Source organism: Vombatus ursinus, unplaced genomic scaffold (genome assembly GCF_900497805.2).
Source record: "Vombatus ursinus unplaced genomic scaffold, bare-nosed wombat genome assembly UNPS02014812.1, whole genome shotgun sequence".
In the NCBI taxonomy this organism is placed as follows: domain Eukaryota; kingdom Metazoa; phylum Chordata; class Mammalia; order Diprotodontia; family Vombatidae; genus Vombatus; species Vombatus ursinus.
This window is the reverse complement of record NW_020954590.1, coordinates 90287278-90304658: the sequence shown is the minus strand read 5'-3', so window position 1 is coordinate 90304658 and position 17381 is coordinate 90287278. Positions and strand designations below refer to the sequence as shown.

Genomic DNA, 17381 nt, shown 5'->3' with positions numbered 1-17381 from the left:
CCTTTGGGGCAAGGAGGGAGTTGGGGAGGGGGGCAGGGAAAGGACATCAGGCAGGGAAGGAAAGAGCACAGTTCTAACACAAACTCCTGATCTGTGAACTAAGGCTCAAAGATTGGGTAAGTAAATAAAGAGCTATTACATAGTAAGGGATACCAGAAGAACAGAATGATCCAATACAGATCTAAGCAAAGCCTCAAAGAAGAAAACAAACAAACAAAAAACATAGCTTGGACACAAGATCAATTAGAATTCCTAGAAGAAATGAAGCAAGAGAAAAGTATAACATCATTTCCCTAAATAATTCTAAGTAGTTTCTTAAAACTTCAATAGAATTTCAACCTGAGGTATTTTCATATAATTTTAAAGGGAAATTTAAATGACTGATAAATTAATCATAATTTAGGAAAACCATTAATTTTGATTAATTTAAAAATAAACCCACTTGTCTTTTTCACTGGGACAGAATTATTTGTAGGCTCAAAACCCAACATGTTAACATGCTACAGATGGCAGAATTATTGGGAAGGGATGGAAGACTGAGGTGATAGTAGCAATAATAGGGAAATAGGGAAGGCAACTGTCATGAGCTTGGGATGCTGAGTACTGGACCTAAAGAAGAATCAGAAGGTTCGTTTCTTGGCTCAGCTACTTACAAGCTGTTTGTTACCACTGACCAGGCATTTAATCTGTTCAAGCTTCTGTTCGCTCATTTTCAAAATGAAAATAAAAATTGTATTACCAACCACCCTAAAATCACTTTGTGAAATATGAATACAGATGTTATCATTATGTCATATCATATCATTATCATATAATTCTTTTATAGTAATGCATTTATGGAGGGCCCTACAGTGGTAAACCTTTACTCTGGCCCTGTTCTGAATTTCTTCTTCATCAGAAAAGAAAACTAGAGCATGGTGATGTTGCCATTATTAGTAAGGAAGTCATGTTGGTCTCACCAGACAATAAAACAATAGAATAAACATGTAAACTTTTAGAAAATAAATTCTTACCATGGTGCATAAATCCATTGTCACAAAGACCTACGCCAAAGATCATTGCCTCTTCTCTGGTCCGGCAATCCCCCTATTATCCACAAAAGCAAGGCACAATTAAATTAATGAGAATGGAGAAGTTTGCTGCACCCTTTCCCATGTGCCTAATTCCCATTAACATGTTCCAATAAAAAATCATTTACAGATTGTGGCATACATTTTGACCACCATTCCACAGAGTATTTTCCCTAGAAAATGGTCAAATAAGCATTAAAATCTTTATTTTCAGCATTAAATTAGCAAAATAGATATAACAATTCTTGAGAAATAAAATGAATCTGCATATTAATTACAAAAATAAAATAAACAACCATATTATAAAAATATCTTAAATTTAACATCTGCTGATTTTGACAGTAGGGATAGTTAAAAAACAAAAGAACAAAACTGAGAACAAAGTACTAAAAGAGGTTGTCATTATCATGACCAAGAAATATTTATTAAGCCCACATCTTCAATGTGGAAAATCTGCACAAAGAAAATTACACAGATGTGACTCCTGCCTTCCAGTAATGTTATAAGGTTACATAAGCTCTTATGTTTTGTGTACTATTCCATTCAGAGAGTATTACACAGATGGGAACCCTGCCTTACAGACAGTTACATACAGTCGTAATTCTACGATCCTGTGATGTTATGAACCTATTAACGTTAGAAAGATAAGTCCCTGTCCGCTCTGTGCAACATTGTACAAATGGGACAACAAAGATGTTCCAGAAACTTAAGAAGGCTATGAAACCTCCCTCCAGAGAATTCTTTTAAAACATGAAGATTTCTGTCTTTGAGGGGGTCAGCCTTAATGTAGCGCTAGACTAAAACTTCTTCAAGTTTTCTTTTTCTGTTGGTCTCACAAGTTTAGGATTCAATCAATAATCTTCATAGGGGAATTACTAGAATATACTCTAAGCTGGACTTTCTGAATCCAGCCTTTCATCCCCTGTGTCTTATGAATATCAATGGCAAGGCAATCTTTCTCAAATTCTGCTTTCAGCAGGTCATTCCTCTACTCAAAAATATTCTATTTCTTCCAACTTCCAAATGCAACAAATAGAAATGGGTTTTCTATCTTGCCCCAACCCACCTACCCAAATTCTCCACTACTTCTTTCTACAATAATCAGGCTTTTCTTTTCATTATTCTATAAACAAGTCATGCTCTCTATGTTTCCCTTAAAATCCCTTTTTTCCATTTGCCTACCTAAGACACATTTTTAGATACCCTTCCCTAAAACCTTCCCTTAGTCATCTATTTCCCATTGACTTATTTTTCTCTGAATTCTTAGAATATATATATATACATATATACATGCACATATATATGCTTAATTTTATACAAGATCTTATACAATAGTATTTTGTACAATTATGTAATTTATAACTTTTGTCCTTGTTATGTCTATACCATCTAATAAAATAGTGCTGACTATCTCCAAACTTTTGCCCGCATGGTTCAACTGTGTTCTCTCTCTGTCCTTTTGGCCCCCTTCTCCTATCTGTAAGTTCCCTTTCCCCCTAAAAAAAATATGCCCCCATGCCAGTACCAAAACAAGAATGAAACAGTCCTTTCCCTCAAGGAGCTTATAGTTTATCTAATGCAACAGGTTTTATTATCTTCATTTTACAAATTGGGCAATGAGGTTCAGAAGTTGAATGCAGTTCTCCCCGACTCCAAGACCAGTGCTCTTTCTACTATACCAGACTAAGTCTTCATTATTACTTCTATACAGAAGATTCCAAAACCTACATATGTGCTGCTAATTACTCCAATCATGTATTTCCAACTGCCTACACCTGCAGTGGTCAATAAACATTTATTATGTGTCTACTATGTGCCAGGCAGGTCACCAGAATGCCCTGGTGGTAGCTGAAACCTGCCTCTACCCTAAACCCATCATTTCTTTCTAACATTTTAGTTTCTATTGAAGGCATTAACATCTTCCCAATCACCTAGACTTAAAACCTCCACAGTAATCCTTTTTTGCTCAATAGCTAGCATTTCTGTAGTACTTTAAAGTTTGAAAGAACTTTATATAAATTATCTCAGTTGATCCTCACAACAATTCTGTGAGGTAGGTATAGGTTTTCAGATAAGAAAACTAAGGAGTCACACACCTAGAAAGTATCTGGCACAGTATTTAAACTTAGGTCTTTCTGACTCAAAGTCTTACACTCTAGGCACTGCACCACCTAGTTGCCTCATGATTTTTCTCAACCATCGTATCCAATCAGTTTCCAGCCCTATTGATTCTACCTTCATTACATCTCTTTCATTCTTGCCCTTCTCTCCATTTACAATGCTAAGATTCAAGTTCAGGTCCTCATTACCACTTACTTAGAGTTTTAATAGCCTTGATCTTGGTCTCCCTACTTCCTGACTTTTCCTTCTCCAATTCATCTACAACTACCAAGATAATTTTCAAAAGCAGAGCTCTGACCGTGCTCCTTGACCCAAAATCTTTAGTGGCTTGCTATTCTATCTATAATTAAATGCAGACTCAGTCTGGCACTCAAGGCCTTTAGCAATCTGACTTCAAGTTTCCTTTCCGATCATTTTCTACATTATTTCTCTTTACTTATTAATATGATCCATCTGAACCAGCTATTCGCCAAACTCAATATGCTATCTCCTACCTTTCTATTTAGAGTTGGAAGAGGCCTTAAAGATTACCTGATCAAAACAAATATATCCCTTTGCCCAATAAGCCAAATAGCTGTTTGTCTAGACTTTGCTTAAAGACCTCTTTAGAGAAAGAACCAATCAAATCCCAAGGCAGTCTGTACACAGTTCTAATTATCAGGAAGTTTTACCTTATAGAAAGTTTGAATCTTTTCCTTGGCAAATTCCCTGTTGCTCCTACTTGCGTCCTTTGCAGTCAAGCAAGAACTTGCCTTATCTAGCTTCCATATGACGACCCTTCAAACACTAAGATGGCTATAATGGAGCCTCATCTTTCTCATCCCTCAAATGAGATCTAGGCTCTCTTCCAGTCACGCTTCTATGAATCTATCTTGAGGCTGTAATCCTCTCATACAAATATAGCTTCAGAAGATAAGCATTAGCCTTTTACAAACTCAGAAGAAAATAAAATATCATTTTATAATTCTCCAATAGATCTGTGATTTCATTGATGTGGGTTTCCCCATTGAAGACGCAGATGACAATCCAGCTATGTCTGCTAATTGTGTGCAACCCTTCTGTAGTCCTCCCATAAATCCAACATAGGGAGCTCATCCAGTGTGCCAGGAATATCTCTCTCATTCTCTTGAAATCAAGCATCATATACCAATGGGATATAGGGCTGTTCAACAGTTATTCTTCCACCCTTGCTTTGAGACTGGCCCATTTTTTCACTCTGGTTATGCATTTCTCTGATGAATATTATGTAATGTCAGAATGAAAGAAAATAATAATAACCACATAAAATTATAAAGCTAACTGAATCATGTTAATTTATAAGTCACATTCTACCCTAATGAAAATGCTTTAGGTACCATTGTTTTAGAAATGGTTTTTGAAAGTGTTTTAGAAATCTTTGGAAATATCAGCTTTCATTTTTGCCAAAAAGTGTTAACTTCTTAGTTTGTACTTTTTTTTGGTGAGGCAATGGGGTAAAGTGGCTTGCCCAGGGTCACACAGCTAGTAAGTGTCAAGTGTCTGAGGTTATATTTGAACTCAGGTCTTCCTGAATCCAGAGCTGGTGCTGTACCCACTATGCCATCTAGCTGCCCTGTTGGTTTTTTAATAACAAAGTATCCTCCTATCATTCTCAGTCAATTTATTTTAGAACGTTTCATCAGGATCTCTACCTTCTACTCATCAAATTCTACCTAGTAATATACTTACCTACATATGAATATATTGTCATTTCTTTCATATAAATTCCTTTGAGGGTGCCCATTTTCTGCTTTTTTGACCTCAATACCTAATACACTGCCTTGAATGTGACAGGCATTCAATAAATATTTATTGAATTATTTGATTATTTCTAAAAAAGAAAAAAGTTATGTGCTTCTCATTCCTTATGAACAAGTACAATTTTTTTTTAACTCTGATGACATCAAAGATATTTTTAACATAGAAGTAAATCATCAGCCTCATGAGAACCACAGAAACACAAAAATAACATAATACTTTCCTATCATCTTCCATTCATGGTTTATATAAACCTACAGATTTCAGATTAATGCTTATTACATCAGGGCACAGTTATTATCTCTGTAAAACAGAAAATAGAGATGGAGAGAAATTAAACAGAAGCAGTCAATAATCTTTTAAAAATAAATCAGTGAATAACATGCCACTCAGGAGGGTAAGAATATGATCTCTTACCCTTCTATAGTATTCATTATAAATAAATTTATTTTAAATAGTTTTCCATCTTTTTATCTGTAATAAGAACTACTTCTTTAGTATCTTTTCATAATAAATATGTCCATGTAGATAAATATGGGCCATTAGGTGGTACAGTGGATAGAATACTATGCCTGTAGTCAGGGAGACTCATCTTCCTGAGTTCAAATCTGGCCTCAGACACTTCCTAGCTGTGTAATTCTGAGCAAGTTATTTAACCCTGTTTGCCTCAGTTTCCTCATCTGTAAAATAAGCAAGGGAAGGACATGGCAAACCACTCCAGTATCTCTGCCAGGAAAACCCCAAACAAGATCATAAAGGGTTGGACACAACGGAAAACAACTGAACAACAACATAAATAGACAATTGTGTTCACATCATTTTATTCAAACATTCATTCATTCAATAAATACTCAATGCCAACTAAATGGGTACTTCAGTGGCTACAAAAATTTAAAAAAAAGGTCACTTCTGTATTCTCTAGAAGATTACACTGAAGTAGGGGACAAGACAATTATAAACATAATTCTAATACAATGTAAAAAAAATACTTTGAGTAATAATAACCATTCAAATCACCAAGCAACAAAACTAATTACCTGTGCAATTAACCAGTCTATCAATTTGTTGGCCATGACCACAGATTTGTAGGTCCGTAGATGGTAATCTTTATCCCTGTAAAAAAAACAAACAAACAAACAAACAAACAAACAAAAAACAGAAAAACAAAAGTACTTTTTAAAACAAAGGAAATGAACAAGCACTAGTTAACATTTTCACATAGTTTTCAACTTACAGAAAAGCTTGGAAACTCCTTTGAGAATTTGTTCCATAGATCAAGTATATTCAAAAGGGTATCCACAATATTTATATCAACTCAATTAAGTCTTCCACCTCCCAATTCCAAAGAAGATTTAAAAATGAATTGCAAGAATGTTCATTACACAGTGCCCATTTCTTTATATGATTTTTCTACTAGACTATAAAATGTCTATTTTCTATTCTGTTCTGTTTATATGAGTTCTTTCATAAATATTATCACTCTATTTCCTCATAAAAAAGCTGAAAAGAAACAATGTATTCCTTGACAAAAGAGGATTTATTCTCTTCAAATCCAGGAACATGCTAGGAAAGAATTATAGATGTGGGGAAAATAAGTGTCTTCTTGTGTCCCTCTCTGTACATTAAAACTGTTCTTTCCATTTTGGCAGCATTTAGTACAGGCACAGCAAGGCCACAATCCAGGGAAAACAGGAGAATTAAGGAGGCAAAATGGTAGATATTACCATACCAGTGAACTACCCAGCTATGCCTTTCCCACACAAAGAGAGATATGCAGACAGAGTGACCACAAGTATAATTGAGCCCTGGGGACAGAATAATCAAGTTTATAATTTTACAGACCTAGATAAAAAAAGGATAAGAAAATAACATTATTTCCATAATTGCTAAAGCTAAACTGAAGGCAATTTAGCCTTACTAGCTACATTTAGCATTCTCTATCTTCTGTTCATCATGTATGATGATTTTTTTATGTCATCTACTGTACTTTCCACCACTAAAACCCCAACGGAATAAACGGCTGAAATCCCTAGGATAACATACATACACACACACACACACACACACACACACACACACACACACATACACATTCATGCATACAAATACATACTATATAGACACACATAAATTTAAACATATGTCTATATATATGCATGTGTGTATGCATGCACTGTGTTGTGTGTATATGTGTATATGTGTGCTTCTATATACTTGTTTATGGTATCTAGAAATATATAAGTGTGTATTTGCATATGTGTGTGTATAATGGACCATGTTAACATATATCACCAGAGGCAGCATTATGTAATGGGAAAAATGCTAGACTTTTGGCATAAGGAGGATGAGGAAACTATATAGTATAAGCTCTGGGCTGGGAGGCAAAAAGGCCCAGACTCAAGTCTTACCTCATACTCTTCCTAACTGTGTGATCTGGGTAAACCACTTAACTCCTTTGCTATATAAATGTCAGCTATTACTATTATGGGCTACATCAATAACTTACTCATAATCTTACTACTCAATTCAGGTTAGTTACCACTGAGTCAAAATATGTCTGAAAGGAAAAGCCTATTATTATTAGATAATTTGGGTGTCTGTGGTATTCTCATAAAATTGAGTTAACACATACTAAAAATATGAATATCACTCATTCCATCTATTTTAGTTTTTTCCCATAAATTTATCTTTGGCTAGAATTAATAACACCAATTTCTAGCCAAATAAAATACTATTTTCTTGGTAAGTTCTACATTAAATACAAATTTCTGATAAGAGATTTAATTGCAAATATGATGTCAACACACATTTTACTCTGTTCTTATTTCCTCACATATAAGTTATATCAATGCCAGGTGAAATGGGAGCTTGATGTAATTGTACAGATATTTCAGGAAGGAAAAAATAATAAAAATATGACTGCTTTCATAGTTAAAATTGTAAGATCATGGGATTTGGACTCAAGTCCTTAGAAATCATATAACTCACCCCCATCATTTTATAAATGAGAAAAATTGTCCCAGAATTTTGAAGTGACTTGCCCAAGGTCACAATTAGCAGTCAGGATTCAAACCCAAGTCCTTTGACTATTAATCCAGTTATCTTTCCACCACAGAACAGTATTGATAACTATTCCACTCCTCACATCTCTTTGCATACAGAGTTTTTGTTGGTAGCAAATAAATACATTTTGACTCTGTAGAGAAAAAATGAAATGCAATTTTCTCACTTGCAAAAATAACCAGTGAAAATAATGAGAGGCTCTACTACAAAGTAATGTATTAAATACTAAAAAAAAAAAAAATGGCTAGTCAGTAAGGGAGTTCAGGAATGTAGAAGTTGAGAAAAGATACTAAATCTGCTTATCTTCATCTAAACTAAGGCCACTCTGAAATCACCCCTGCCTATACAATCATCCTTCCCAAAGAGATGTCCTCCTCCCTCCATATAGGAAACTATCTTCTTGAGAAAACAGATTCAAGGGATTGATATTCCCTTCTTCATAGTTTCAGATAGCAAGGTGGAAGTCTTTAATCCCCCTTCAGAACATTCAAAGAATACCTTAGGAACCCACTTCTGCAATTCCTTCTGGGGTCTTTCATATACATTCTGAAAACAATGGAAGTAGTATTTCATTTTAGGCATGAAGCTAGTTTGGAAAATCAGGAAAAAAAAATTTAAACTTTAATTCAAATATTTGGGTTTTATCTCCAAGAACTGAGACCATTTTCCTTTTATTTTAAAAAGAACTTTATCAGGTTGAAAAACACTATATAGTCAATTGAGTGTAAATTTAGTATGCCATCTAAGATTGATTTGTAACATAGGTATTTGTGCTATTCAACTGTTTCTCTTATGTCTGGAGTTTTCATCTTATCTATCATTGTCTTCTCATATATCCTTGCTTCCCAGTTCATCAAACCTTCTCAAGTCCTATGATCTGCACCTTCATTCCGCATACAGGGGTGGCCATTCTTGAAGTTAAGTGGTATAGTGAATAAAGTGCTGAATCTCAAGGTAGGAAGAACCAAGTTCAAATCCTATCTCAGACATTTAGAAATTTTTTGACCCAGGGCAAGTCATTTAATATGTTTGTCTCAGTTTCCTCATCTTTAAAATGGGAATAATAATAGCAACTACCTCTCAGGATCATTGGGAGGATAAAATAAGATAACAATTTAAAGAGTTTAGAAAACCTTGATGTGTTATATAAATGTCTATCATTTATATAATTATGTATATCATTTATAGTTATTGTATTTATTTTATGTTATGTTATATATTTAAATATTAATTTATACATTATATTTGTATCATATTATATTTATAAAATAATCTATTGTTATTATTATCATTATCATTATCTCATGTCCCACAAATATTCCAACTCCACAATTCATAACTCTGAAATTTCTCTCTGGCCATCATACTCTGTCCTTCCAGATCTCCCTGTCCTTCATCTTTTCTACACCCAGTTGTTCCTTTCCAAATTTCGAACCTTCAGTCAACCATTTACTTTCTCTACCACTACCCCCATACTACTGAACTTCATCAAATGAATTCACATTACAGAGCTGACTGGATTCATTACCAAAAAAAAAATCTGTATTATCTAATCTCAACTGGGTCTTTACTGCTTATATCAATTCTTTTACTCTACCCTGACCAGCACTCTACTGCGGTCTCCAATGGGTCTGGTTCAGACTGTTTCTTCTCTTCTCAAGCCACCTACGTGACCACCTCTACCCACTCCCTCTCAGCAAAGGACTGTGACATACATTACTGAAACAAATTGAAGCCATCCATTCAGTGCTCCTTCTCCTCAATTTCATACTTCAAACTAATTTCAATACCCCTCAACACCCCACCCCCAATTATCTACTTTTCTCCAATCTCAAAAGATAAGGTTACTCTGCTTGCTCCCTGTCAATGCCAATCCCTCTACTTACGCTCTTGATTTCATCTGTTCTTATCCCCTCCAGGAATCTGAATTTACCAACATCTCTTTCTCCATAATGTTTAACTCCTTACACAATGGCTTCTCCCAAACTGGCCCAAATCTCTCCCATACTTAAAAAAAAAAAACCTTCAAGCTTTCATCCTATTTCATTCTTTCTTTTCAAAGCCAAACTGACAGAAAACAGTTATCTATATTCCCTATGTCCACTTTATCATTTGTTATCTTTAGCCCCAAACCACTCCTCCTTCCAATTTTATTATTTCTGTCCAGGGAAGTACAACCTTACTAGTCACTCACCTTCAAAACCTAGGAGTCATTCTCAAATCTTCAATTTCATTCACCTCCTATATCCAGTCATTTTCTAAGTCTCGTCAATTTTACTTCTTCAACATCCAACCCTTTTTGTTCCAATCACCCATTACTCAAGCTCAGGCCTTGATTATCTCTCACCTAGATTACTGAAATAGTTTCTTACTTGCACTCTGCCACAAGTGTTTTCCTTCTCACCCATCTTCCACACAGTCACCAAAATGATATTCCTAAAGCAAATCTGACTTTGTCCCTCCAAAAGCTCCAGTAGTTCCCAAAATTGTCCCTAGCATTAAATCAAATCTCACTCTTTGGCAATTAAAGACCTCCACAGTGTAATTCCAGCCTATATGCCCAAGTTGATGATATTTTGCTTGCCCTATACTGTAAGCAAACTGGCTTACTTGATTAACTCAACATATCATCTCCAGCATGTGTCTTTGCAGAAGTTGTCCCTTTGTCTAGTATTCTCCTTCCTCAAATCTACCTCTTGAAACCTTTAATTTCTTTCAAGGCTTGCTCAAGTTTCATTTTTTCAAGAGAAAAGATCTTTCCTGAACATTGGATAGAGTGCTGGGCCTGGAGTTGGGAAGTCTAATCTTCCTGAGTTCAAATCTGGCCTGAGACAATTACTAGTTTTGTCACCCTGAGAAAGTCACTTAATCCCATTTGCCTCTGTTTCCTCATCTGTAAACTGAGCTAGAGAAGGAAATGGCAAACCATTTCAGTATCTTTGCCATGAAAATCCCAAATGAGGAGTTGGAGACTGAAAAAATGACTGAACAAAAATCACTGTATATTTATATCAAATGTAACCTATATTTATTTAACTGTGAATGTACTGTAACCATCATCATGATGAATGTAAGTTCACTGAGGGCAGTGACTGTTTCATTGTTGTATTTGTATATCAAGTATTTAGGCTAGTGTTTGGCACAGAGCAGGTGCTTAATAAATGCTTACTGATTGATTGAATATTCCTTTTCTTAATGTTGGAGTAATATTTGCCTATTTATATATTTTCCCTACCATGTTTATGCAGCAGAGATAGTAGTCACTCTAACTGCTCCAAAAATATGTGAATATTCAAAAGATAATAAACTAATAGCAAGTAAAATTAGACCCATTATGTGTGAAGTGATTCTAATTTTAATAAAAACATAGAGTTGGAAGGTCTGGATGGCTTTAGAAAGCCATCCAATCCCAATCCTTCATTTTTTAACTGAGGAAACAGAGGTCCCATAGGCTAGGTGTCTTGCTCAAAATAAAACAACTCTTTAAGTATAAGACCCAAAACTCAAACCTAGATTTTCTGAATACAAATCCTGTCTTCTCTGCCAAACCTTAAATTTTAAAATGATGATCCTTTATCTAAGTAAAGAATTACTATAAAGAAATAAACATGAAAAAAGCACTGCTTACACATGCTAAGTAGAGAAATAAAATAGACCGTCCTGAAACTTCAGGCAATGATTTCCATTTCTCATCCAATGGACAGGTCAAGAAGCATCTACTGAGTGCCTATTTTTTACAAAGTGCTATATTATGATAGTAGAAACATTTTTTAAAATCTTCTATAGGCTGTGGTAGTTTTTCTTTAGGAGCACAAGGAGACAGTCTTTGGAACTTGGCTGTTCTTTGGGACTAGGAAAATAAAAGGCTCAGTCTGGATGGAGCAGTGCTCTGGAAGTTTAGCAGAATTATCTCTGGCCTCCAGCGATACTTGTCAGATCTAGCACAGCCATTGTTGTGGTGTACGTAAGGGTCTAGGGAAGCAGCAATTTGATTTTATCATCAAGGATTTGTTTAATACATTTCAATGATCCATGAACACTGCTGCACTGCATTACAACCCCAAACTTGAATGAATAGATTGACCTAAACTAGATAAACTGGCTAGACCTAAACTGGCCCAGAATAATTACCACCAAAAATTTTGTTCACTTGGATTTCTCTTTCCCTGCTTACCTACAAAGCTCTAATGACCGAAAGGTGTCGAGAGGTACTATGAAATAGAATCTAGAGACCTAGTCCTCTTTATCTTAGTGCTATCTCTCTCAGATTCTCTCCAATTTATGCTTTATCTATCTTGTTTCTATATAATTGCCCTCACTAGATTGTGAGCTTATTGAGAGCAGGGAATATTTTTCATCTTTCTTTGCATCCCCCACACTTAAAACAGTACCTGACACATAGTAGGTACTTAATAAATGCTTGTTAACTTGACATAGCTTAAAAAAAAGCACAGACTCCAGAGGCTACAGAAATTAGATCATCAGCCCTAGGACAGTTAAAAGTTAACCACATTAGAACAGGTATTTAATCTAATCTCTTTCAATTCTAACTTTTCACCTTTGAAAAATGAAAGTTTCTAGATTAATAGTATTTACAGAACACACAACATAAATATTTCTGAGAATTTAGTAATTGGCCTCACCTTATCACTGGAGTAAACAGACTGTGAAGGCGGCAGTACAACCTCACACCCTGGGTAAAATAAAGATACTTCAGATCAAGAAAGGTCACTCCAAGGCCATACCAATAACAAATGTATTTATTTACATAATGATGCAAATTCCAAAAAATTAGAACTTATCTGAATTAAAGCATATCACATAAATTTCAAAATAAAATTATAAAATGAAAATTATACTGTGAATTTATGACTGTAATGTGACAAAGGATTTCAAATGTTTTCTTAAAATAGAAATGCTTTGTTGAAATAGAAAAAAGTTTAAATATACTAAATGTCCTCATAGTTTCTTATAAATATAGGCAATGAAGCACTGATATTTGCTACTCCCTTTCTATACATGCACTTCTATACTCTAAACAGAGAGAAATTGTGAAGGGAATCATTGGCAGTTCTATTGTTCCAATGTCTTTGTAGTATTGTTCATTTGTATTTAATGGCTATATCTAAAGTTTTATATAGATATGTATACATATGCATATAAGTATACATAAACACACACACACATATACCAGCATCTAGAATCTTCAGTGATTCAGTTTTGTTGATTCTTTCAAGATTATTGCATGAGAATAAACTCAAGCCTCTTAAATCTACATTCAAAAAAAAAAACTAGAAGAAAGAAAAGGTTCATTCTTATACTCCATTTTGGAATTGACCATACTAGAAGAATTCCTCAGTGATTTTTTTCAATCTCTCAAAAAACATCATGTCTTAATAGAGATTCACAACAGGTAAATCCATTATTAACACAAGGTGGTGGGGAGAGTGTATTACCTTGGAAATTACATCCTGCATTTCATTTCTTGGATAAAACGTCCCATCATCATAGCGAAATCTATATAACATTTGTTCTGGTTTGAACTGATGTTTATCCGTAACTAAAAGAACAATAAATGATGTATTAATATTCTGAATTGCTAATACAAGTCATGAAGAATATAACCCAACATAATTTAATCATGATGTATATGTTCTATAAGGCTTAAAACTTCTATTTTGAGGAAACAAATTTCAATTTCTTAACTAAATAACAAGAGGAATAAGAAAATTAATTGGTTGATCATTTTCATAAAATTACAAAAATTCCTTAAATTTGAGGTACAATTTGCAAGACCGATACAGATTAGTAGCAGATAGTTCATAAAATTATCCTAATGGATAAAATAATAGAATCCTAGAGACAATGTCTTATACTTTATATTCCTACAAAACTTATGACATTGCTTTTTTATATGCTTGGAACTCAATAAATTACTGACTGCTTCTTAGTCCTGAAGGAGACTTTAGATGTTTATCTACCTACCCAGGTGGGCCCACTCAACTCAGCCATTTAGTCAAAATCTCACTTAAACCAGTCCTGATAACCCAACCTATTTTAAGCACTCTGGACAATACCACAAAATATTCTTGCATCACGTATTCCAAAACTTAACAGTTCTGACTATGAATATACATTTTTTACCTCTAGGCTAAATCCCTCACATTATAGTATAAATCTTTCTTGGCCTGCCTTCAATAGAAACTAAAGGCGGTTGATCTCTAACTTCAGAATATCTATCTTCCTCATACACATAACTGCAGAAAATCACTAGACTTAGCTTTCCCTTCTCTAAGCTGCACAATCCCATTATAACTAGTCTCATATGGTGATTGCTGCTCTTATAAGAAAAATAAACACTTTAAGTTAAAACTCAAATAATTTATATTTGAATATGTTCTTTATAAGGGAGGAGTTAACATTTACACAATTAATCACTTAATTCAGTTAGCTCTAGCTCATGGCTAAATGGAAGATTAGACCTTTTAGTTATTTGCTTGAAATGTCAGAATGACAGGAAGTTATCTAAATCACTAAGGAACATGAGTTCCATATGGGTACACTTGGCAGAGGTGGATCAAACTCTAAAGATGGGTTTAATACAAATAAATATCTAAAAGTTTATCTATTTCCCCCAATTCTATCCAGTTATCTTCATTGCTCAAATCCATATATATGAGAAAGTAATGTTATAAGCAGATAGATTCCCCCAGACCACTGGCACTTCCTCCATGGGCCAAGCTACAGGAATCCAGAAGGCAGAAGAACATGAAAGAAAAATAAAGGGAAAATTCAAAAAAAGTTTTTTGAGTCCCCTGCCATGTTTCAAAGTAAGTCATTTTTTTCCCAACTATTCTTCCTATTCTCATAAGATATTTAAAATGCTACCATAAAACTCTGCCATAATGTCAGAATGTTTTGAGACCAACTGGCACTTTGGACAACCATGTAGTTACTTTGAGTCTCTTCTGACTAGTGGGCCAGAAGTTCCAGGCAGACCCTCAATGATTTTCCCCTCAGCCCAAGAAGAATTTCATATAACTCTTATCCAGGACAAAGGTCTGAATACAGAATCATTGTCGCCTCTACTCAGCCTCTTTCTATTTTGCTGGCATATATAATAGCAAAGTACCTAGTTAATTAATCGGCAGATTCTCATGTCATTCTGATGTGAAAAAAAAATGTTTTCGTGTTCTCAGTACTGCCACTGACTCAACAATGTAACCCTGTCATTAGGTTTCTGAGTTCCCATGTAGTGAGCTGAAGCATTTGTACTCAGAACATGTTGAACAAAGCAAGAAGAAAGAAACCAACTCTTTCTAAATACCACAGAGAGAGCATATGAGCTGAAGGAAACAATGTCCACTGTATTAAGCCTTGCCTCTGGTGAAGTTCTCAGCAATATTTGCAATGTGAATAATAACAGTAATAGCCAACTTTTCTTGCTCACTCTCTCTAAAACAGATGGTTCATTCAACTTTATTTTAAGAATTCTATTTTCACTGAAACACAGCTGGGACCACATACTAATGAAAGTAGCATGTCTGGCTCATGTTTCTATACTCTAATGTAATTATTCATTTATTGTGAAACCATATAATGTATTTCTTTTAACTCTGTGTTGGGATTAGTGTATTTTGTGGAAAGATTTAAATATCTGTAGATAATTTTTTGACAAAAAAAAGCTTTCTATTGGCAAAAAAGTCACTATTTGTTTTTTCAACATAAATATAACCTGAGATTCTGCAACATAACTCAATCAGATTTTCTGAATGGTGATTTCCAGATAAAGGTGGTACAGTCTACTATAATCAAACTATGAAAAAAAAAACCTTAACAATACTAAACATTACAATATTAATTGACTCTTATTATTATGACTCCTATTATATGACTCCTATTATGATAACTGCAGTCATTACTCAAAAGTTTCAATTCCACAAATCAACTTTAAATTTTCATTGCAACTGAGTATGGGAAAATGCATTGTGTTCTTTGTGTGGTCCTATTTCAATATGATTCACTTCATTCAATATCAAAAATATTCAACAATTCAATATCAACAAAAATGTACTTAATAGCTAGCAAAAGTCAGTCTGGAGGATAAGAAGATGAGTAGGATATCGTTCCTTCCCTCAAAAAACTTTAATCTTCTGTGGGAGGGGATAAGATAGATCCACAAATAAAGTTTAAAGTAGGATGCATTAAGTACAATAAAAATAAGATATTATAGGACTGCAGAGGAAGAAGAGCTCAAGAATACCTTGTACAAAGTGATCCCTTAATACATATTTGTTTAATTGAATTGAATCAGGCTGTGGATATCAGGTTATATGAAGGCAGTAGCATTTGAAAAGTGCCTTGAATGATGAGTAGAATTTCAACAGGCACAGATGAAAGGGTAGGGCATTTTAGGTAGAGAGAACAGCATAATAAAAGGGATAAAAGCAGGAAAACAAGTGGTGAATTGAGGGAAGAATGTGTACTCTGGTACACAATAATTCATAGAGTACATAAGAACATATAGCTGGAAAAGCAGCTCACAGCTACATTGTGAACACTTTGAATCCCAGATTGAGCATGGACTTAATTCTGTAGGGTAATGAAGAAATACTAAAACTCTGTGAGCAAAGGAATACAGTGTAGTAAGGAAAATACTACATTTGGAATCAGAAGTTTTGGGTTCAAGGTTATCTATTAGCTTCCTCATCTATAAAATGAGATTGGATTGACTAGATGATCTTTATATCACCTTTTTTATCTTCTAAATCCTATGATCCTGTGAATAATATGGTCAGACCTGTGCTTAGGAAAATTTATCTGAGAATGGCATGTAGAATGGACTAATAAAGACAGAGACCGCAGTTATTTTAATTGTTTGATTGTTGCTTACATAGTTCCAGTGAAAGATAATGAGAATCTGAATTATTATGGTAGCACAATAATGGAAAAGTAAGGACAGACATAAGAATAGCATCAATGTGACTTCATATCTGTATACAGCAAGTAAGAGGAGAAAGATATTAAAAATGAGTCCAATTTTTCAAGCCTGGGTAACTACCAGGATGCTGATTCTATTAGAAAAAATAAGGAAGTCAGTAGATAGAGCTCATTTGGGAAATAAATAAATTTTGCTTTAGAAATGTTGAGTTTGAAAATAACCAGAATAACTAAAGCACTTTTCGAAATGTAAGACTAGGGCTTGGAATGAGGTTGGGGTTGGAGATACAAATTTGGGAAGTCTATTTATAGAAATGATCATTGAAACCATGGAAATCCCAGAGGGAGAATATGTGGAGGGAGGGAGAGAGAGAGAGAGAGAGAGAGAGAGAGAGAGAGAGAGAGAGAGAG

General features: G+C 34.4%; 1 protein-coding gene across 1 annotated transcript in view; it reads right to left on the bottom strand.

Moving 5' to 3' along the window:
* LOC114054097 (phosphatidylinositol 3,4,5-trisphosphate-dependent Rac exchanger 2 protein) overlaps positions 1-17381 on the bottom strand; it is a 385890-nt gene that overhangs the window by 194023 nt on the left and 174486 nt on the right. Inside the window, exons 13-16 of the mRNA XM_027877211.1 lie at positions 13487-13590; positions 12674-12723; positions 6005-6080; positions 1014-1086 (exon numbers count right to left, since the gene is read on the bottom strand). Coding sequence (XP_027733012.1) covers positions 1014-1086; positions 6005-6080; positions 12674-12723; positions 13487-13590 — 303 coding nt within the window. The remainder of the gene's footprint in view (positions 1-1013; positions 1087-6004; positions 6081-12673; positions 12724-13486; positions 13591-17381) is intronic.